Raw genomic sequence first — 25,147 nt, 5'->3', positions numbered from 1 at the left:
ACTTGTTTTACCCTAGTGTTGAGCGCCTTCACACAAGATTAATCTGCTAATTTGCTTCATGAGTGGTCATTCATATTTGCCAATGGAAACCCATAAGACTCATGTGCCATATTAATCAATGGGGGTATGTCTGCTACGGGTCTTGATTAGCTTTGCCAGACAGGATAACACTTAAACAGAGCACTGTATTGGGGTCTTGGATGAAACCAGGGCTGGTTCTGTCACACTGGCATTTCCAATTATAAGTGTAATGGCGATTGGCTTTAAAATTGTCATACATTAAGATTAAATACATTCAAACTGTCTGAAGTAAGTTAGTCGACACGCAAAATATATAAACTAACAACTATGTATACACTCATAACACGCATTAGTTGATGGTAGACTTCATTTATAATTTATTACTTATGTGATCTTTGTTTTTTATCTTCTGGGTTTTAAGGCCTAAGCCTTAAATTATTGTGCTTTTAAACAATATCTCTGCAATTTCGGACTGGGCTTATTGAATTGTCAAATATCATAGTTGGGAGGAATTTATTAATTTGGCTACAATTGTAAATAACCGCCTTATAAACACTGCTTAATATATCTACACACTGCATTAGAGCTGTTTTTGCCAACAAATACACTCTACACGAAACACATGAATCTGACATGCAACAACATGAATGGAGCGTTTATAGAGAGTAAACATGACAATTAAAGGTAATCGGGTACAAATACGCAATAAAAGTATGCACAAATTAACATGGTGAATGCCTTAAAATATATTAAGTATCTTCATCTACAAATCAGGCAGTAAAAACATAACGGATTGATGTACTATCCTACACGAGATTGTGGTTCTTATTAGGTGTGGCAAAGAATTGTTTCTATAAGTCACTTGTTAAAAGCCCTTATCTGGAAAAGAGTGTCATTGATTCAGAGCTTTGTCTTCTGAAATACGTGCCATCAGTACAAAATCATTCTACGATGAAACGCTTCATGTTTTCTTTCAATCAATCAGTTCAACAAGAAATCAATAATAGAAGAATCACAACCATCTGGAAGTCAGTGACGCAAGACTATGTCATATAAGGTCGAACTCAGCATGCACAAAGAAAATAAATATGCTCAACGCTGTGCCTATATTCGACCAACAGATCAAGAAACATAAACTATTTAGTGCGTCTGGAAAGGAGTAAGAGAGAGCATCGCTGATTGATTTTAACGTCACCTCCCAGTGATAATAGTAATTAAATTGAAACATCACTGTCTTACAGGAAAAACAATCGATGTAATATAAACACAAAACAAGTTCATGATACGAAAGTAAAAGCGATGAAATGAAATTCGAATTCGTTTGGGAAGGTCACAACTTTTTGCAAATATTTTTTTACCTAACGGAAGAACGTTCCTGTTGCATTATGTATTGTAACGTGTTCATTACATGGGGTTAGGGATTACACAATATAACACATATAATAGTTGGAGATGCATGCGCACTTGTATTCGTTGTGTTCCAACAGTTATCCAAACATCCCTCAACGTATGTGTTACATGTTTTCCTTTATTGACGAAGTTGAAGCCCAACACGACCGTATTGCAGAATCTCTTTAGGAGCGTTTATACCAGAAACTTAATTTCATTCCTCTCTAAACCTGCGTAGTGATAACATGTTATCAATTATACAAATGAAAAGAAGAATAAAGATGATTAATTACTAGCTCGTTCTTGTTTCCAATACTTCTCAAGGGATGTAATGAAATTAAATTGTCACCACACTCCTCTCAAACCATTTATTGCTACACCTTTACGACTCGCAACCATGGCAATGTCAGTTTGAATTCCAGAGAATTAAACTAGTGAATGACATTATTCAATTAAGGATACCTTTAATGAACATACAAACCTTTAACATTCATCTTGAATGCTTACCACAAACAATAAAACAATTCAAATAGTAAAATAATTATTAATTAAAATTTAACTGAAACGGAATTAACATATTTTACATTTGGAAGCATCACATTTAATTGTATTTGTGTTTGGTATATATTCCCTAAAAAACAATTTCATGGCATATCTTATCTTATGTCTTGGTTTTAAATTGCAGACATTGACATATACTTCTTGGGGCTCAATTCGCAATATTGAAGATGGTATGACTATATTGAACGTGAAGAGAAAATGGTATCCTTGCATGCATCAATCAAATTCAATAAGGCTACATACACTTAACTCAACTCAACAAAAGTTAAGAATATCTTGCTGTTAGACAAATGCGACACTTTCATAGTACTGTGAGAGTACAAATGCATCACCATGTTACATATTATTCTTTCAGTACGGCCTTTCCAGTCTTTCTTTTTAAATCTCTATCGTATTCACATTCTCTCTTGACGTTTATTTCGTAGACCAGTCTATCGATATACGTAGCAGATTGTCTATCGAACCATGTCTGGTTCAATATCACTTAGACGCAATGTCAATTTTAATTACCATAAACTGTCAGATTTTCCATAAACAACACTATTTCCAGAAAGTCTGCCGCTCAAAAAAAGCAGACTTACTTATGAAGGCAAGTCCGTGATTGTTCCGAATATGGCCAATGACAGGGATCACTGTTGTTTATGGATTTGGTGAATGGAAGCACTAATTACACACATTAACACGGTTTATAGCCACTTGAGAAGGGTCCACAATATTTGAGATAAGGCCAAATATTGCCAAAGTCAAGTCGTCACCGAGTAGTTTGAAATAGTAGTACATGTATATCATTAAAAATTGAAACACAATTAAAATGTTTTTTTGCTAAATTATTGATATACATGTATAGCTATAAGTGAATAGTTTAGCTATAAAAGGACATAGTAAAAATGTAGATTGTAGATGCAGAATCATATTACGTAGTCTACTTTAACCATTATATATTTTACAACGATTGTGAAATAAGCTATGATAGCTTATACTAAGTCACTCTCGTTGGCACGATGTTGCGCGAGAGTGTGGTCTTGTGTTGTGGGGGAAGCCGGAGAACCCGGAGAAAACCCACTTGTCCGGTTTGGTGACCACTAACCAAACTCACATGCGCCCGGGCCGGGAATCGAACCCGGGTCGCCTTGGTATAGCGAGTGCGAGTGCGCTAACCACTGCGCTAACCGGACAACCTAAGTATTAAGTAGTTTATTCTGTAATGTATTTATTTCTAAAAAGATTCCATATACTTATACTCAGACACTTACTTTATATGTGTGTCAAATACGTGTCAAATAAGTGATGCAATTGTATGTAATGAAGAAATCTCATGAGCATATATATGTTTGAAGTTATGAAGATCATGTTAAAAACCAATAACAAGTATGGCCAATTTTGCGTGAACATAAACAATCTGTTAACATGATGTAGATGATTAACATTACAGGAAAGGGCTTTATTTATGGTTTCCGCCTTGTTCATTTTCTCTTCGTCGTTACGTCTACACACGGTATTACATTGCGTGTAATCGTTTGATACCATAGATAATGAATATAACAGACTTGTCAATGTTTGCCTTTTGTTAAGCTACTTTGTATTGCGATGCACATGCCTGTCGATATTGAAGTTGCTTGTCAGTGAATTCGACGCCTTCATGAGTAAGGAAAATACTTGTTGAAAATTTTGACTTTGTAAATGCATATAATATCATGCATTCCAACTACCGTCTACCTCCAAAAGGAGTGTGTGGTGTTTTGCAAAATCTTAAGACTTAATATTTCAATTTTATCAGTTTAATTATCAACAAAGTTAAGTGAGTTTTAAGAACATTTAAATCACATCTCAACTTTACAATAAAAGTGTTCTGTTTTGTAACTTTTGTCTCATAATGTATTTTGTTTCTCCGCCCTTTTGTCCAAACAAGTTCATGGTAAGTGTTTGGGCTGCCAGACTCACCTAAAACATTATGCAAATATTAACCTTTATGTGTTTGATTTTTTTACTTTCATCTCTATAGTATTGGCATTAGTAAACAAAGCGACTCAAAAAATAATAATGACCGAATAGACCTAGTCGAACACAGTGAAGTAAAGTTATGTTGAATATTTTTTCATGGGCGCTATTAAGTACAAGACTACACAATTCTGTATTGACATCTCTAAAATAGTTAATTAATTAATACAATGTTTTATATACCTTATAGAAATCTTGAGACGTGTTGTCTACAGCCCACAAAAAGGTCATCTCTGTGGCAATACAATGTGTAATTGAGTTACGTTAAGTGGCTAACATGGATCGAAATAACATGGCTTAATTGACTTGTCAGCAGACATTGTATTTCAGAATCAGAAATATTCTACATCAGAGACCCATTATTTTACCATAAAACAACAAAACAGGACAGGGATAAATGGCAGGACAATAAAATACAAAACTATAATTCTAATGTACCAACTAGTTACGTGGAAAACTTTTAGTTTTAACTTTTATATAGTAATATAATGAAGTGCATTGTTTTAAAATAGAAAGTTTTGCCATTTTATATTTCATATAATACAAGCAGTAACCATTATCAAATTTAGTTTCTTAGTTAGTTAGTTGAATACATATAGTCTTGAATTAGCACATTCATTAAACTTGAACAAAGAGGAAACAATTATTTAATATAAATATTTCCTACGACAAATAGGGACCCAGATATAAGGGATTGATCGATTCACGCTATTTGGTCCCGTATATGAAATGTTATATGATGTATTTCACATCTCGTGCAAATATTTCATATGCTGTATTTTGAGTATTTGATTCAATTTGACCCGCCCTCGTTGTTTTTACATTTTAGTCAAACGAGAACGTTCATAATGCATAAGGCTCAATCAGTTTTTCGAGACTAACAGTACAGTTACAAGGATTGGTTTAGGCTAATTTAGGAACAAGTAAGACAAAAACGTGGTAATTTCAGGAACAAGAATCTATGGCCCAATTGGTATATGTGTACATCACTGCCTAAGACAACTTAAACGAATTGTATTTGAAACTTGGGTAGAGGTTTCGTGAGACATGGGTTCTGTTTGTTTTCATTGTGTGTGGCATCGGTTAATCAAAGAGGTTCAGAAAGTTTCATAGTGTTTGTGATTAACACTGCAGCAAACATCCTACTCGTTAAGCCACTTTGCTTCTTTGATTTAAGTTGAACATGTTGTTTGTTTGGGATGTAATTTACTTAAAAGCTTTTTTTATTTTACAAGGATTGTCAAACAGGTTATTACGAGATTATATATATCACCCTCGTTAGCACGTTGGTAAACGAGAGTGTGGTCTTGTCTTGTAGTAGTTAATCGGAGTACCCGGAGGAAACCCACGTGTCCGACATGATGTCTACAAACCACACATGCGCACAGACGACCGGGAATCGAATCAGACAAGCCTTGGTGAGAAAGCGCGTTCTAAAAACAGCGCTTAACAGGTCAACCGATTCATTCAATTTGATTCTTGTGTTGCGACATTTGTTTTGCTACTTGGCTTGTTCCTTTACTCCAGTTGACATTGCATCTTGAAGGGTTGGTTTTCATAAATGTATGCAAGATGACATAAATAACAAGAACAAAAAACATAACCATTCGTTTCTAATTGGTCTGCTCCAACGTTCCTCTAAGTAATGTTTAATATTTCGGGAAAGTTAAATTCCATACGTATTTGATAATAGCATATCAAGATATTGGTTAGTATTTTTGCATGGAACTTGGTCAGGTTTTGCCATTGCATCAATATTGTAAAAATACACATATTTATTGGTTAAGAATATCTTAGAAATAACATTAACATATAAAGCCATATAGATGGCAACGTATCATTACGGATTATCCTTTTAGATGGAACTCGTAATTTTACCTCAGTAAAACGTTGTAAATTCGTTTGTCATTGTACTCTTAACAAAACTTTACTGTGGCCTTCATAATGCCAATTAGAATACTACATCAGGTCAATTAAGCGCTTCAATCGCTCCTGTTGTCTCATTATTTGCAGAAACAATTGATTAAAAGGGGATCACTCTTGTTGTTTGATCTTTCTATAATCGCGACACAAATTAGCGGGCTGTTCAATCAGGCAATGAACAATTATGGTTGTTAAAATGCTCCCCCTTAAACAAAGACTCAAGCCATAGGTTATTAATTGTGTTTACTTTTCAAACTATATCAATAATACACCACTCGTTAGCTATGCTCCTCACCTACTCACACTCTGTTAAAATATTTAAAATTTGCAGCAATTGGTAAGGCTTCTGTTTGTAGTCTTTGAACTAATGGAAGCTTTGGGTAGAAATTTCAAAAAGCAAATATGTAGAGATTGAGTAAAGACAATGCCATATGATATGCAATATAGTATGGCACAGAAATGGAGTTAAATATTCCGTCCCGAAAGCATGTTATATCTATTGGGGACAAACATGATTAAGGTCAATATAACTGTCTGGTATTGACTCCATATCAATTATGAATGACTCACACATGAAATCTGCGATGTGTAATTTCGAACAATAATATTATGATAAACGATAGGCCACAACTCAACAGTCATTTCAAATGTTAACTTCATAGCCGAATACAGTGATAACTAACTTACCTTCCGGTATATTTTCAGTGGGCAGCATGAAGAGGGACCTGTGGGAGGAGTGGTGGGGCTACGGTTCGGGCACCTCTGGTAAGGACGGGTTTACTGTGTTCTGTTTTGCTTCACTTCATTCAGTTGATAAACTGTAAAGTAAACAACGGCGTATTACGAACTTTACCAAAAGTCTTGAAAGTATTGACTCACTATAGAATTACTGTTTTGGGTACTGCCGTTATGCCTAAAAAGAAAATTTGTTTTTCAGCAGGTTTCACATAACTTATGCTCGCTGTTTTGGCTTTGTCATATTTGATTGACATTGAGCACTGAACTTTCAGCCCCAAATGCATACAACATCATGTTTAGGGTCCACGGACGCTTGCTTACCTTGAGTTAAATACTATTGATGGAAACATCTTCTTTTTAAGTTTAGTTATTCAGGACACAGAAAACACGTTTGAAGCAAAACAAATGCAAACAATGTCTTATCCCTAAGTTAATTATTACGTTGCAAACGTTTTTTTTTCTATCTTGTTTACCGCTACGTTACTAGAACTTCATATACCCTTGTTATCACACTGTTTCATCGCAATATGCCATCCCTAAATAAAGAAATAAAAAGGAAACTACATCAGGACCCGACAACCCGTACTTCAACTCGTTATATCGTTCTAGTTTTACTGCCTTATAAAATGAATCAACACGCATCATATACAAAATTACGCAAGGTATCATTGTACAATTAATCCGACGGCGGATGTCGAGAACCTTGCATGGCGGTACATTAAAAACGATTTTGCATATAGATAACTTTTCTATTTCTTCACCATCTTAAAAGAAACATAGCGCAGTCTACGTCGCTTACACAGCCCGTCTTTGGTATTTTACCAGAGTTTGATTGAGAGTGTAGTTTCTTAAAACACTTCGACAAACCTTTTCACAATACGGCCGTCTGACGGAGCATTGTCAAAACATTATCTTGGAAACAGGTTTGTCGAAGTGTTTGATGGAACTAATCACCTTATCAAACTTCGGTAATAAAACGAAGGCGTGGCCCTTTGTTTCATTCAAAATGGTATAAGTTATCTTTGATTTAAGCCTTCATTTTAAGCAATATATATATAGGATATATGACGTAATTTATCACGTGGCATACACACACTTGTTTAGAACGGGACACGGTCGTAATAGATTGTATTGTAAATTTATCTGCGCTGAATTCGTAAATATTCGTTGATATTCGTACTGCCGGTTGACATTTTCGTCACCGTTTTGCATATTATGCATTGGCCCACAATCGGTCCTCGATTCACAAAATCTTGGTGAAATGTAGCTAATGGCAAATTGCGGGTACATAATCGACGGTATCTGCATTATAATTGACCACTCGGACAAACCAATTATATATCGAAATAGGCCACACACCTGGTTAAATGTTTGAATTAGCCGTTGTTGTAGCAGGATTATTCTTTAATTGAAGAGCAGTCATAGCCTGATTGGGACGTGATCTTGAGTATTTGTTTATCCATCGTAACCACATTCGGTGTGTTCAGTAGCAAATCATGGCTGATTCCTGGTCATAGTATATTATGCTTAAGTGCGGACTAAATCAGTTCCAAAGAATTTGAAGCAAACTACTTGTCCGTGGCTAATCTCACTCAAAGATACGTTTCCATGTAAGATGTATGTATACCAAATTGTATTGTTTCCCGTTCTCAGGTTATAAAGTGGAAGTCATATTGTTCCATGTGTATTACCGAAGACCATTGACAAACATGTCGCGTAATCAGGCCCATGTGTTTTCTACAACGCGTTATGTCTCAAAAAGCCGTTCACCAAGGACAACATAGTACACCAACAAAGGCTTATTTCTTTAAGTTAGTCAATGACATAACTTGGATTTAAAACAACAGAACATCGTCTGAAATAACTGTATAAACCATTTATATTACAATCTGTATTCATTACAACATAATACGATATTTCCCATTCAAAAGCATTGGCAGAATGTCTTAAAGAACATAGACATCCAATGAATTAAGCCTTTATATCTCCATTACTACTCATATCCTTGCATGTTTATGCAATTTGTCTTTGTTTCCAACTTAACAACTTCTCCCAAATTAAGCTCTCATCAAATAACTAAGGAATCATATTACACTTCCATTTATTCACGGACTTTTTCTCACGGCTCTAGATCCATATATTTCAAAAAGATTGCAATAAATGAAGTTCAATAAATTGAAGGTAAGGGATATATGCAAAAAACAGTTCCACTAAACGGAGGGGGACTTCATTTTGACTGCTTTGCTTGTCCAATGCGTTTTTTTTATTTCAATTTGTCTTAATATTTCTTAATACTGAGGTATCAAGAATCGTTGTTTTGGTAATTTCTAGATATATAAATAGATTGTTACCAGAACATGAAGCGTGTTGAGGATAGGACTTCACTCAGAATGGATATGTTCTAATCGATGTCAGTCGGATACGTATAAATCATTCGAAATTGAATTATACAGAAGTGCTGGCTTATACATTATGTAACGAGATCAATTATGTGTTAATTAATATAAATCATCGAAGCCATAAATGTCCATTAAGTCTTAATATGGAATCATGAGATAACCATAGGACGATTCGCGTAAACTGCACAGGAAGCAGTGTGATGTCGGAAAAATATTTAGTTTATTCGTTTAGATAATTAAAGATGCACTCTTACTCCCAAATAAGATTTACCACAATTAATAATATTGTTTTAATATTCCAAAAAGGATATACAAATGTAAAATGGTTCTTATGAAGGATACCTAGATTAATTTGAAAGAAATGAGCATAAAACACGCTATTTTTACCTTAGAATACTGTAAATCTTTTAGCATTCACCAATCATTTAATATTTTTGCGCTTTCTGCTTTTAAATTCACGGTTACAATCTTGTTATCAGTAGTTAATTTTTTCCATAAATGCATTATTTAGTAAGTAGTTTGAGGTTTATCAGTCAAAATTTATGTTTGTTATACATGTGTATGCATTGATTTTGAATAAGAGTGTCATTTTAAAGGTCCGTGTGTTTTTCTGTTATATTATTACGACCTTTACCCGCTCATGTATGTATTCTCTTTATACCATTGTTGTAAAAATGTGGCATACAGTTATTATCGCCTTTCTTTTCTGAAGGAAGTAAATATTTACAAAACAAAATATAGATCAAATATATTTTCGTAATCAAGGTTCAAGCGTGGTTCTAATATTTTAAAATGTACCTTTAAAGCTGCGCTCACAGATTGAACGTTTTGACAACTTTTTTATGCTTTGTCTTGGAACGAACCAATTTATGCAAAAATGCATGGAAACCAGTGATATAAGACTGCTGACAAAATCGGATCGTAGATTTTCATTTTGAAGTTCAAAAAATTGATAGTTTATGCATTTTTCTTAAACCGTTAGTTGCGCTTTAGGCCATTAAAGGTAATTTTCAAACAGAGAGATGAAAATCTGCGATCTGATTTTTTTCAGCAGTCTTATATCACTAGTTTGCAGATATTTAGGCAAAAAGTGGCTCATTCAAAGACAGAAAATAAATATGTTGTCAAAATGGTAAATTTGTGAGAGTGCAGCTTTAAAGCGTCTGTTTTTTCTGTAAATCGCTACTCCAAACACCAGACATCAGTTAAACAAGATCATTCGTTGTGCAAAACATCTTCAAAGTTTGACACTCCTGCTTTTGATAGAACGGTCTAAACTGATATCAACTGATGATTTGTCATTAAACAAGATAATCATAACTCTTAGAGAGGTTTGAATCTTTTCTCATTTTTCCAATTAAATAAGAAATACAACTTTTCACACACTACTGCGGTACAATCAACCTATTATACGTACCCGCACACACGTCATTGGACTGTTACATACTTGCAAACTTTCTGAAAATCATTGTTATCTTATACTGCGCTAAGTGTTATCTCATGCTATGGTATATAGATACTACAATAATCAATAACCTAATTTCCAGAATTACACTATCTATTTTGTTCTCATATTGTCTCTTAAACAACTCTTGGCGCCAGATAACATTAGCCATCAATGATACAGTTTCAATAATATAATACACAATATATCATTACGTAAGATAAGCACATGGCCAACAGTTCCTGTTCCACCTCAGGTCCAGCGTTCTGGGGACGGCACGAGAAGTTGTTCGCCCTTTGCTCCATGGGCAGGTTCCAGTCGCCTATCGATATTCGCCCCGAGACTCTGATCTACGACCCAAACCTCACAACCATCAAGTTCCAGGGCAATGCGGTACGTCATTTTTGGTAGCGTCGCTTGAGTTAAAAAAAGCATCAATTGACCACCAAATTTTGTAAATCTTTGACAAGTTAACACCGTATCTCTTTTTTAAATAATTTGAATGGCTAATAGTAAGCATTGGATAACCATTGACCAATCAAAACTTGCTTAGACCAAGTTGAGAATTAATCAGTGTTATACAACTAGGTGGTTATAAGATCAATCGAGTTCAGATCAGTTGCTTGACTTCAATAGTCGAACAACACTTGGGGTCAATATAACCAAGAACGGTAATATGCATTTAGGGCACAATTTAAAGAATAAACCCGAATAAGTATTCTTAATTTTGGATAAATATCATGTCGTTAAGTATGTTTAAGCTTTGTATTGTTCCATTTTATGGCAGATGCCTCGAATTATACAATTATCTTTATATTGAAGTTTTATTTAATAGCCAAATTTCAAACAAAACAAAAATCTTGAAAGTGTCACATGATATTGCATTTCTGAAAAAAGAGATAAGAATGATTGCAATCCGCTAAAAGAAACAGGTCAAACAAAGGATGAAAATCAATTTGTTATCTAGTTTCCTTTTCCTCACATGATTGTCACGTTGTCAGAATTGGAGTCTGTAGCAGGTATTGGAATCAAGAAAGCAAATTTGATTTTTGATGAAAGTTTGATATCTATTTTACCAAGTAATTGGGTTATGCCCACTAAATCACATTAATTTGATAGAATGGGAAGTCATTAAGGAAATAATTATTTGACTTTGAGAGAACAATACTCCCATTAATTACTGGGGTTATTACTGATTTGCAGTATCTCCTTGACATCGCCATCGTATTTAAGTATAGATTATTTGGAAGTCTTTATATGGAGATAAAACAGTCTAGCTCACCGTTGCTGAGCGAACGTTTAATATCAATTTTGGCATCTAAATTAATGAAGACGTATATATTTTTTGTTTACTGACAAAGCATGCTTTTATTTTTTCGCCCCTACCCCTGAAAGGTGTACGCGTAAGAAATCAAAGGAACATTAATTCAGTTATATTTATTTTTTGAGAGTTTCGCCAATTTAACAAATGTATTATTTTACATATTGGTTTCTTCTTTGTATATTAATGTGAAATATGGTGTCACTGAAAGAAGTTTTGGATTAGAATTAGACTTAACACATTCGAGATTAGGCTGTTGTTGTTGTTGTTGTGTTTTATTTATCTCAAAAATATTTCAATGGTGTGTGTTTCATGCTAACAGCCAAGGCATTGTTGTCGTAATGAAAATATTTTATAATGTTGATTTTTAAAAAAAAAACAGTTTTAGAATACTTTCATTACTGCACACAAATCTATAAATAACATTTAATGATAACTTTTCTGGCTAAAATATACATGATTTGATTTATGCTCCCTGACTAATTGACGAGCGTTGGCGTCTGCATGCAATGCTCTTGTTTTTATGTCTATGCTTCACAACAATACACAATTGGCACTTTAAAATATTGTTTTATCTAGGAAGAACAACAGTATGGCAAATACCCGCGTACTACTTACAACACTGTTACAGAAGTATGACGCTTCAGCTCTAATACGAACGCCTAATATATTAGCGACTTAACCAATAAAAACGGCAATAACAAGTGAAACTGAAATTTAAAAAATCATGATTTCAACCAATATTGTTGACTTGTACTTTTAAAAGTAATTGGCTTAATACAACGCAAGGCCGCAGGCCGAGAAAGCTTTTACCATTCTCTGAAGAACGCCAAAATGAATTCCCTGGTGTTCGCACATATTTGTGATACTCAAGGATTTACCCCATTTACTGTAGCTCCATATATTGTAGAGCAGATTTGACGGATAATACAAACTTTTATTTACGTAGAGAGTATTTTTCGGTCAATCTGATTTGGTACAGTCATCTATTTTTCATAGTTCGCTCTGTTCCCTCTGCACAGGCGCGATGCAAAAATAATTGACAACTAGAGTGCTGTTAAAATTTACGTCATGAACCCGAATTAAACATAGATGTGTTATCAACTATCGTATCGTATTGACAACTACATGTAGTCAGTACACATTCAAAATATTTATGTAACAATATTCAAATAAAAATTAAGCATTTACGTTAGATCTTTACTTCTTTTTCTATTTCCTTTCTAATACACATTCAAGCAAGCATTATTCAGAACCAAAATGTGCGTTTTTGTTCATGTCCATTCTCATATGAATAGAAATCAAATTATCGTATGTAAATTTCTGTAGATCGCAAAAAAATGATATCTAACAAATTCATAAACAGAGTTAACGACACCAAATGCGATACGCAACAAGCTTGCTCTTCGTGTGAAACAAACAATTGTGTGAAGGTAACAAGCTGTTATGGGTTTACAAATACAATATTACATAACACACACTCTCCCATTACTATGGGGTCCCAGTGGGACCCAAGGAACAGTGATACAATTCTGCAAATGTTTTTAAATGGAAAAAAAGCCATTATAGGAATGAAATCCATGGCCCCATTTGCTCATTGTCGCGTGAAACGAAATAAATCTTTCTCCATTCAGAGAGTGCAATGAAAGCAATTCGTTATGTAACAAGGACTCGTAAAAATGATGTTGCTTAGTTGTAGTTCCATTAAAAAATAACATTCAGTGACATGTGTAGGTGGTGTTTGAGAGAAAAAATATCATTTTCTACCAAGTAACAAAACACCAAACAAAAACACATGGTTATTTATAAACTTTGAAACGAGTTATGACCTAACGTTAAGTGTTATTCAGAGGCAGTAAAAGGCCCCGCACTTCGTCCATAGTAACTCTATTTATTTTAGAATTAAGTTACCTAGGTCGGTGCAAGGGTGCGATGAGAGTGTTGCATTGTCATAAACTCAACCTCGGAATGGTTTGTCCTCGAGAAAGTATTATTAAACTGTCAAACAGTTTAAATATTGTCATTCTAAACGACACCATAGCATCAATAAAATGCCTAGCTATAAATTACTCATTTTTTTTATACAAACAGATAAACGGCACGCTGCACAACACAGTGCATGACCTTACGCTTGACGTGAACTACACAGACACTACTTCCGGTCAGTTCAATTTTTCGAGCGGGCCATTTTCCTACACGTACCGGCTGTTCAACGTGAAACTTCACCTTGGTATCTTCAACGACGTGGGATCAGAGCACACAATCGCTGGAAAGCAGTTCCCTATTGAGGTAGGTATTTGCAATTTAATAGTAAGAAGAACAGTAGGATACATTTTAACTTTAATTATATTTAAACGTTAAACGAAACAACAAAAAGCAGCTCATCAATATATGTATATATTGGTACATTTAATTATTATGCGAATATTCCACACACGCAAATATGCATTTCCAGTTGGAACCATTTACTGTTTGAAAAAAAAAGATCTTTAAAAAAACCCGTCAGCATGCAGTTATAAACGGCGTAGATTGAGCCTGCATTATTGTTTGAGACTCGTTATATGCCAAGGGTATATGGCAAACGACTACGGTTATGTTTATTATGTTGCATATAAACATTGTCTTCCATGATGTGGTTTTGAAATACAGTTTTGTTAAAAAAGTACTTTGATTGAAAACTGCCTACAGAAAGAAAATATATACCCAAGACACACCATAGTGCCTTATAACCTAGACGTTCACTTCCGGTTAAAAAAAACGCGTGCTCCCACTAGTTAACTGTATTGAAATTGTTTTTATACATTCTCATTTACTGATATAGACTTTCGAACCCAAACTTATGCTCATTCGGATCGTAAGTCAACGAGGGGCAGATAACTGTGGTCTTGAGCCATACGTACACTATACCCGTTTATGAGCCTGGACAGATTTACGTCACAGTTCATACATAAGTCAAAAGCACAATGACAGGCCAAATAATTAAAAATAGATATTAATGCAAGTAAAAGTACACGTTTTAACTTGTAAAACTGACTGTACGCAAACCTATACCCGTGCAGATGCACGTGCGCGTAGTGTTTTGCAATCTCGACATTTGTCTGTAAAGTTTTACTTTTTGAATTAAACATGTCTAATCCTTTATGCATTAGTCAATTGTAACCACGGCTCCCTCAGGTCCGGTGAATAGCGGGGACTTTGACTTTCGGTCCAGCCAACCCTGGGTAAAATCCCCGGCCTGCGGGGACGAACACGTGGTTAAATCCCGACCAAATGCCCCCGAACCCCAGGGACCCTAGGTTAGGCCCATTCCCCGCTATATTTTTGCGGAGACAAAACCACCACGTTCACCCGGCACTGCGAGGCCACCTGGAAGATAAAAACACGGCCCATTTCCCCGGCTATCCCCGGTATACCCCCGGACCTGGGGGGCCGTGGTTACAATTGACTAGTGCATTATAGAAACACTCCACACAGTATACAAATGTGGATATTATTCTTGAATGTGGATTGAAGTGCAAAAAGCGGTACATTTGAGCTCTTTAAATATATTAGACGGATAAATATTTGAACTGAATGCTGACAATATTGCAAATTACACGTCAAACGAATAAAAAATACAGTATTGAATTATGATCCCAATACGATCTTCGGTTGCATTAAGCCAACGATATAGCGAAGTTATGATACTAAATTACGCTTTTTCATTTAATATCTTTGTGGAATTGCATCAATTAGAGTTATTGAAAATTTAAATGCCATAAACCGACGCCATTGTGCTCAATTATTCAGTAGAATTTATTACTTTATTATTCATTTGTCGGAGTATTTAATCAGACTCCCAGGGAAAGTACAAAAGATTGTGACTTCTAAAGCAGTCGGGAGACAGTAATTAGATATAACTTCCGAAATGTTGTCAGACGGAACCGATATATGGAAAATAAGCTGGTTTGCATTTGTCAAGATGGACACCTCCAGGAAGAGAATTTTGACTATGATTGACTTTAACTCGTTTTCTCAAGCACAGATGAACAATACCAAATTCAGAGGGATTTGCATGGTCAAAGTACGTTTATTGACAAATTGGCATGCCAATAATTTAACAAAATAAACGGCGTTGTATGTTTAGAATATTAAAAGGTTTAACGTCTGAGAATTACTTAAGGAAGAATGACTAGTAAACAAGGAAGACGAGGGAATGAATATCTCCATGTTCCCTTGTTAACAGTGTTGTTCCAAACTGCTATATCTTTACATCTGACTGGACCTAGTTCGTTCACAATGTTTATTACCAAAACAAAAATCGAATAGACTATTGCTTTACTTGTGACATATTTCTGTTTCGATCAACGTCATTGGATTTGCAACTAATCAACGACGTGCAAGAACTAACAGTGTGTAACGTTGACGTCACTTCCTTTTATTTTTATGATTTTTAACTACTGATGGAGGCGTAACGCCGAAACGGTTAGATATAAAAATCTAAAAAAAAGACATGATAGTTTTCATTAATACAATGATTCATAATAAAATTATGAGATTCAACAGATTTTGTGACATGCTTAAATAGAAATTCCATCAATAGAATACAAATAAGAGGTTTCAAAACATAAATAAAACTTAACACATGCGTCGTTTTATACCAAATAGCTAATCCGGAGGTAAGGAGCTCATAATTAAAGCCCATGCTCATACAGCATTTAACATGATTAACTTATATCACAGATCCAGCTGATGGGGTTCAACAGTGACCTGTATCGGAACCATAGCGAGGCAACCATGTCCACCCATGGACTTGCAATCATATCTGTTCTCGGGTCTGTAAGTATGAACTGCTGTACTCGGGTCTGTAAGTATGAACTGCTGTACTCAGGTCTGTTAGTATGAACTGCTGTACTCAGGTCTGTTAGTATGAACTGCTGTACTCGGGTCTGTAAGTATGAACTGCTGTACTCGGGTCTGTAAGCATGAACTGTAGTACTCAGGTCTGTAAGTATAAACTGCTACACCTGGGTCTGTAAGTATGAACTGCTACACCTGGGTCTGTAAGTATGAACTGCTGTACTCGGGTCTGTAAGGATAAACTGTTGTACTCGGGTCTGTAAGTATGAATTGCTGTACTCGGGTCTGTAAGTATGAACTGCTGTACTCGGGTCTGTAAGTATAAACTGCTGTACTCGGGTCTGTAAGTATGAACTGCTGTACTCGGGTCTGTAAGTATGAACTGCTGTACTCGGGTCTGTAAGTATAAACTGTTGTACTGGAGTCTGTAAGTATGAACTGCTGTACTCGGGTCTGTAGGTATGAACTGCTGTACTCGGGTCTGTAGGTATGAACTGCTGTACTCGGGTCTGTAAGTATGAACTGCTGTACTCGGGTCTGTAAGTATGAACTGCTGTACTCGGGTCTGTAAGTATGAACTGCTGTACTCGGGTCTGTAGGTATGAACTGCTGTACTCGGGTCTGTAAGTATAAATTGCTATACTCGGGTCTGTGGGTATGAAGTGCTGTACTCAGGTCTGTAAGTATGAATTGCTGTACTCGGGTCTGTAAGTATGAACTGCTGTACTCGGGTCTGTAAGTATAAATTGCTGTACTCGGGTCAGTGGGTATGAACTGCTGTACTCGGGTCTGTGGGTATGAACTGCTGTACTCGCGTCTGTGGGTATGAACTGCTGTACACGCGTCTGTAAGTATGAACTGCTGAACTCGGGTCTGTAAGTATGAACTGCTGTACTCGGGTCTGTGGGTATGAACTGCTGTACTCGGGTCTGTGGGTATGAACTGCTGTACTCGCGTCTGTGGGTATGAACTGCTGTACTCGCGTCTGTGGGTATGAACTGCTGTACTCGGGTCTGTAAGTATAAATTGCTATACTCGGGTATGTAAGTATAAACTGCTGTACTCGGGTCTGTAAGTATAAACTGCTGTACTCGGGTCTGTAAGTATGAACTGCTATACTCGGGTCTGTATGTGTGAACTGCTGTAATCGGATCTGTAAGTATGAACTGCTGTACTCGGGTCTGTAAGTATGAACTGCTGTAATCGGGTCTGTAAGGATAAACTGCTGAACTCGGGTCTGTAGGTATAAATTGCTATACTCAGGTATATAAGTATGAACTGCTGTAATCGGGTCTGTAAGTATAAATTGCTGTACTCGGGTCTGTAAGTATGAACTGCTGTACTCGGGTCTGTAAGTATGAACTGCTGTACTCGGGTCTGTAAGTATGAACTGCTGTACTCTGGTCTGTAAGTATGAACTGCTGTACTCGGGTCTGTAAGTATGAACTGCTGTACTCGGGTCTGTAAGTATGAACTGCTGTACTCGGGTCTGTAAGTATAAATTGCTATACTCGGGTATGTAAGTATGAACTGCTGTAATCGGGTCTGTAAGTATAAACTGCTGTACTCGGGTCTGTAAGTATGAACTGCTGTAATCGGGTCTGTAAGTATGAACTGCTGTACTCGGGTCTGTAAGTATGAACTGCTGTACTCGGGTCTGTAAGTATGAACTGCTGTACTCGGGTCTGTAAGTATGAACTGCTGTACTCGGGTCTGTAAGTATAAACTGCTGTACTCGGGTCTGTAAGTATGAACTGCTGTACTCGGGTCTGTAAGTATGAACTGCTGTACTCGGGTCTGTTAGTATAAATTGCTGTACTCGGGTCTGTAAGTATGAACTGCTGTACTCGGGTCTGTAAGTATGAACTGCTGTACTCGGGTCTGTAAGTATAAACTGCTGTACTCGGGTCTGTAAGTATGAACTGCGTCTGTGAGTATGAATTGCTGTACTCGGGTCTGTAAGAATAAACTGCTGTACTCGGGTCTGTAAGTATAAACTGCTGTACTCTGGTCTGTAAGTATAAATTGCTGTACACGGGCCTGTAAGTATGACCTGTTGTACTCGGTTCTGTAAGTATAAACTGCTGTACTCGGGTCTGTAAGTATGAACTGCTGTACTCGGGTCTGTAAGTATGAACTGCTGTACTCGGGTCTGTAAGTATGAACTGCTGTACTCGGGTCTGTTAGTATAAACTGCTGTACTCGGGTCTGTTAGTATAAACTGCTGTACTCGGGTTTGTTAGTATGAATTGCTGTACTCGGGTCTGTAAGTATGAACTGCTGTACTCGGGTCTGTAAGTATAAACTGCTGTACTCGGGTCTGTAAGTATGAACTGCTGTACTCGGGTCTGTAAGTATGAACTGCTGTACCCGGGTCTGTAAGTATGAACTGCTGTACTCGGGTCTGTAAGTATGAACTGCTGTACTCGTGTCTGTGGGTATGAACTGCTGTACTCGGGTCTGTAAGTATAAACTGTTGTACTGGAGTCTGTAAGTATGAATTGCTGTACTCGGGTCTGTAAGTATAAATTGCTGTCCTCGGGTATGTTAAGTTTTAACTGCTTGGCGTTATTTGCTTTCTAACTTGTTAACACCGGTAAGAACTGCTGTACTCGGGTCTGTAAGTATAAACTGCTGTACTCTGGTCTGTAAGTATAAATTGCTGTACACGGGCCTGTAAGTATGAACTGCTTTACTAGGGTCTGTTAGTATGAACTGCTGTACTCGGGTCTGTAAGTATGAATTGCTGTACTCTGGTCTGTAAGTATGACCTGTTGTACTCGGTTCTGTAAGTATAAACTGCTGTACTCGGGTCTGTAAGTATGAACTGCTGTACTCGGGTCTGTAAGTAGGAACTGCTGTACCCGGGTCTGTAAGTATGAACTGCTGTACTCGGGGTGTTAGTATAAACTGCTGTACTCGGGTCTGTTAGTATAAACTGCTGTACTCGGGTTTGTTAGTATGAATTGCTGTACTCTGGTCTGTAAGTATGAACTGCTGTACTCGGGTCTGTAAGTATAAACTGCTGTACTCGGGTCTGTAAGTATGAACTGCTGTACTCGGGTCTGTAAGTATGAACTGCTGTAATCTGGTCTGTAAGTATGAACTGCTGTACTCGGGTCTGTAAGTATGAACTGCTGTACTCGGGTCTGTGGGTATGAACTGCTGTACTCGGGTCTGTAAGTATAAACTGTTGTACTCGGGTCTGTAAGTATGAATTGCTGTACTCGGGTCTGTAAGTATAAATTGCTGTCCTCGGGTATGTTAAGTTTTAACTGCTTGGCGTTATTTGCTTTCTAACTTGTTAACACCGGTAAGAACTGCTGTACTCGGGTCTGTAAGTATAAACTGCTGTACTCTGGTCTGTAAGTATAAATTGCTGTACACGGGCCTGTAAGTATGAACTGCTTTACTAGGGTCTGTTAGTATGAACTGCTGTACTCGGGTCTGTAAGTATGAATTGCTGTACTCTGGTCTGTAAGTATGACCTGTTGTACTCGGGTCTGTAAGTATAAACTGCTGTACTCGGGTCTGTAAGTATGAACTGCTGTACTCGGGTCTGTAAGTATGAACTGCTGTACCCGGGTCTGTAAGTATGAACTGCTGTACTCGGGTCTGTAAGTATAAACTGCTGTACTCGGGTCTGTTAGTATAAACTGCTGTACTCGGGTTTGTTAGTATGAATTGCTGTACTCTGGTCTGTAAGTATGAACTGCTGTACTCGGGTCTTTAAGTATAAACTGCTGTACTCGGGTCTGTAAGTATGAACTGCTGTACTCGGGTCTGTAAGTATGAACTGCTGTACTCGGGTCTGTAAGTATGAACTGCTGTACTCGGGTCTGTAAGTATGAACTGCTGTACTCGGGTCTGTGGGTATGAACTGCTGTACTCGGGTCTGTAAGTATAAACTGTTGTACTGGAGTCTGTAAGTATGAATTGCTGTACTCGGGTCTGTAAGTATAAATTGCTGTCCTCGGGTATGTTAAGTTTTAACTGCTTGGCGTTATTTGCTTTCTAACTTGTTAACACCGGGAATGTATTTTACACGATGTACTAACATATTGTACATGAAATCATGATAAATTTTACATGATAATAAGTAAATAACAACTTGATTTTCAGTTGTAATAATGCAATGAAAATGGTATCTTTTGCAATCTAACAACCTTTAATAAATTTACTATCATGTTACGTTTGTTGGTCCTCCTTTCCCCCCATATAGTCAGGATACATTGGTTTCAATAAAAATGCCAAATGTGGGTCGAATCTTTGATCTCATGACTTTTTATTGCACGACTCCATTCAGCTAATTGGTCTTCATTGGAGAATCGATTTATGAACAGACATGCCATTAGTTCCATGGCCTATTGCTAAATGTTTCAAATATGTGTCGCACCACAGGATTGTTTTAGAAAGCCTCAATTTGTTAAGAAAATATTTACCGTTGCGCTCAGGTTTAATTGAACTGCAATTACGTAATATCGATAACTCACTTTCCTCAAAAGATCGGTCGGGGCAATTTAATTACGCAGGCTCCCCCGGATTCCCCCCTCTAAAAAATCTTCGACATTAATTCCCCTCCCTATTGTAAGATATGGTGAAACATCTTGACGACAGACTGACACGAGAACTTCCTATTATATATCAAAACTAGAGTGCTTAGTGTCTTACGTTTTCAATTAAATGTTGCTATTTTATTTTCAGATAGATGAGATGTTTAACTTAGAATTCGACAAGGTGCTAACTGCTGTCAAAAATATGAGTTATAAAGGTATGTCAATCTGCAACTAGCCTCTAGTCCTAGATAAGATGCTTCTCGAATCTTATAACAGAAAAAATTCGGGTAACGTGATTATGTAAGAACTGATTGTAATGTCTATGCCTGCTGGCTACAGCGTTTTAAAAAAGAAAAAAAAAGGTGTAATTATCTTCTTATAAGACACTCAGAGTAAAAGAACTGGGACTCTGGAGGACGCAGATTGCTACAACAGTGCAATAGACACATTCATCAATAAAGGATATGTTAATCTAAGGCGCTTTACCAAACAGTTGTTAAACTCACAAGCTATTTGATCAAAAGCAAAGTCTCAAAATGTAAAAATTGACCCCTAATACTTCACATATAAAGATATCAGATTTTATTTTATTTCAACTGAAATCGGGTCTCAGTCGCGTTTCCAATATTTGTTTTCGTATACATATTACACATTCTTTATCAGCTCATGAAAAACTTTCAAATCACACCAAACAATATGGGGTCACCCTCCAGCCAAAATAAACATAATTATACATCGGAGTACTAAGTTTCGCTGAAACTACGGATAAACATGCTTACACTTCACATTTTTTTCAAACGTTATGATAGTTTAAAAAGAGAGTATTTTACAGAGACAAGGCAGTTGATTTACTTCAATCAGAGAATTCTTTCCCTGTAAAACTAGACTGGCCAAAGTGTTTACTCACATTTTGAAACTTTTCTGACATCAGCAGAGATGAAATCCATTCCAAACTACCTTGGGAACGTCGAACCCGTTAAAATAAGCTTGCAAACATGGTATTTACTCTATTTGCTAAACATTATGTGAATAATTTTTGTCTGATGCCGCTAGTGCCAGACTTTCCCTGATATAATCACGATCCATCTTATAGTCGAACCCCGAGGGTATTCGTACACCAGAATGGGCAAAACTATCTCAGCGATGTTACCCTTTCAATTTACTCTCTTGTTTCCAATTATAGACTTATATGTATGAGGATTCCTCCCATAAGGCAAATGACAGCATTACTGCCATTTCGGAGTGTCTTTTTTACTTAACATCAATATAAATGCCACAAATAAGTGCGATCGGCCCATAATTCGGCAGATAGTATGATATGACGAATCTAATATCTGAAAATGATAGCAGTTTCAATCCTCACGAGATGAAATTTAACTTCTCTTAAAATCCGAAGACAACGTAAGCATTTTCTTAACTGATGTGTTAAGATGTTTCTCAGTTATGTCATTGTGATATTTCATCCATTTGTAAATATAATAAGCTATATCTTTTAAGTGCATATGATATTTATTTGATATTTCTTGTGCTATTAGTTTTAATTTTGCTCACCAATCCTAACCAAAGTCTTTCACTAATATTCGCTGTCTTTTACTTGGCAATGTTTTCGTAACATGAAGATATTTAATCTTTATGCCGATTTGATATGAGTGATTAAGACTGATTAATAGTATTTTATCCATAATTCATTCCCATTGTCACAAACACTAATGACATATAACGTTGATTTAGATAAAAAGTATTACAAATATAATTCTATGTTTCAGGTGAGAAGCAATTACTCAAGAACTTCAATATGCTTGATATCATTCCTCGGTCAGAGATGTTCATCACATATGAAGGGTCACTGACTCAGCCTAGTTGCCAGGAAACGGTTACCTGGGCGATAGTCAACAAACCGATGCGTATAACCAAACATCAGGTAAGGTGATATGAACTAAAATATACAAGATGTGTTTGATTTGATGACAAAACTTATCGTGGTAAAAACAACGAATACTTGTCTCCTATGCTGTATTGCTTTCCTGAGACCATATGTTCTTTGTGACATAAAACCAGACTTGTATACATGTTGTGCAACTGTTTGAAGTACAAAGAGAAGGTGAAATTTGTTTGGGTCTCTTTTTGCGATCATCACCTTTTGATTTCTTGCAGCAGCAAAACCAGACCTGTTTGGACCTTTCGCAATTCTGCTTTTCTCTGTAACTTAATGTGATTCAGATAGATACTTGCACAATAAGTATGCATATTTTATAAGAAATAGTCATAAAGTCTATGTTTTGAAACACGTAATGCCTTCGTTGCAGATGGCCTCCCTTCGGGAATTAAACCAGTGGCGAGAAGGACGGCCGAGTCTCCAGCCCAACAACTTTCGGCCGCCACTTCCGTTCAACAGGCGGCCTGTTCGCATCAATATAAGTCCACACACCGAGGTATATAATATAAAGTTTTAGCTTATTTTAGTGGCAATATGTTAGACGTCGATATACAATACTATGTAAATAACAGGGACAAGATCGTAGGTCCTATATTTTACAAAGATCATGTTATAAAACACAGATATCAACACCTCAACATAAATTTACCCATCACATGACAACGTACAGAACTTAAAAAATCATATGTTTATTAACATATGTTCACTTAATGTTAGAACGTCCGGTGAAAAACCGTAGGTAGAAATATATAATTTATCTAAATTATTAAGTCTTTTTATAATAATTGTTTATCATTTCAGGCGGAAGATTGTGCAATGAAAATTACGAAATCGTATACAGGTACTTTTTACATCAGTGTTTTTCATTTGATTGTAATTGTATAAAATATGTCGATTAACTCAAATATGCATTTCGTCTGCTGCATAAATAAGCAATGTTTTCCTATTTTCAGTCAATAAACGCATGATCGGATCCTGACATAGAAGTGCCTAGTTTGATCAACAGCCGTGTTAGTATTCCGCAAACATGTAAGACGTTTGTTGATAAATAATATCATTGACTGCTTCGAAGTTTTGTATTACATTTAGTCATAGTAGAAAATAATGAGTATATAATGCACCAGTTAATTGTAACAACGGCCCCTCAGGTCTGGGAAATAGCGGGGACTATGACTTTCGGTCCAGCCAAGCCATGCCGGGTAAAATCCCTACCCTGCGGGGACGAACTGCTGGTAAAATCCACGCCAAATGTCCACGCACCCCAGGGACCCGAGGTAAGATCCATTCCCCGCTGTTTTTGGCGCAAGACAAAACCAACGCATTCTCCCGACACTGCGGGGTCACCTGGAAGGCAAAAACAAGGCCCATTTCCCGAGCTATACCCGATATACCCCCGGACCTGGCGGGCCGTGGTTACAATTGTCTGGTGCAAACCATTACCATCTTGTGTGTAAAATAATAAAGCGTAAACATGAAAACAAAATTTAAGTTATGTAGTGTGTCATAGCTGTTCATATATTTCAGGTAGTTAAATGGTGCTACTAGGAGTTTCAAGTTGCCAATGTTTTAGAAAGCGACCAAGATATATTAGTGCTTCAAGGGACGCTACTGTGTTAGTTAATAGCAGTAATACTGACAGGTTTATTGTGGAATGGCTTAAAATGGTGCAAGGGTATAAACGCGTAAAAAGTGTTTGTGTGTGTCTTAAAAGTGCAGTTGACAAATGTGTTCGTATATGTACATAATTGACGATTTCTTTGTCCATACCCTTTGTTATTTTTATATAAAATGTATCGCTTTCTTTGTCTTGAATTATTGAAACGTAAACAAAAATATGTTCTTGAAAAAACAATTAAGTAGACGCAATTTAAAGCTGCACTATCACAGAATTACCGTTTAGACATTCTTTTGTCTTGGAATGAGACAATTTCTGCGTAAATATCTTCAAACCAGTTAAATGATACATCAATTTTGAACTTAAAATGAAAATCTGCGATTCGATGTTTTGTGAGCAGTCTTATA

At 36.5% G+C, this 25,147-nt stretch overlaps 1 protein-coding gene across 1 annotated transcript; it reads left to right on the top strand.

Annotated features, from left to right (window-relative positions):
- The first annotated feature begins 6,605 nt into the window (after positions 1 to 6,605).
- LOC128226277 (putative carbonic anhydrase-like protein 1) lies at positions 6,606 to 24,657 on the top strand. The gene is made up of 9 exons (XM_052936158.1): positions 6,606 to 6,657; positions 10,730 to 10,866; positions 13,886 to 14,083; positions 16,517 to 16,612; positions 21,338 to 21,404; positions 22,956 to 23,110; positions 23,496 to 23,621; positions 23,927 to 23,966; positions 24,650 to 24,657. Exons 1-9 carry the CDS (start codon positions 6,606 to 6,608, stop codon positions 24,655 to 24,657), a joined length of 879 nt encoding a protein of 292 aa, XP_052792118.1.
- Positions 24,658 to 25,147: the final 490 nt, after the last annotated feature.

Source organism: Mya arenaria, chromosome 3, assembly GCF_026914265.1.
Source record: "Mya arenaria isolate MELC-2E11 chromosome 3, ASM2691426v1".
Lineage (NCBI taxonomy): Eukaryota > Metazoa > Mollusca > Bivalvia > Myida > Myidae > Mya > Mya arenaria.
Note: the sequence above shows the minus strand (reverse complement) of the source record. Positions and strands in the feature narration are given on the sequence as shown.

What these genes read in the sequence shown, in the direction of transcription:
- LOC128226277 (XM_052936158.1), top strand. Translation starts at nt 6,606, where the DNA reads ATGAAGAGGGACCTGTGGGAGGAGTGGTGGGGCTACGGTTCGGGCACC. An exon ending in TCAAGTTCCAGGGCAATGCG is followed by an intron (nt 10,867 to 13,885) that starts GTACGTCATTTT and finishes TTATACAAACAG; the next exon opens with ATAAACGGCACGCTGCACAA. An exon ending in CAAAAATATGAGTTATAAAG is followed by an intron (nt 21,405 to 22,955) that starts GTATGTCAATCT and finishes TCTATGTTTCAG; the next exon opens with GTGAGAAGCAATTACTCAAG.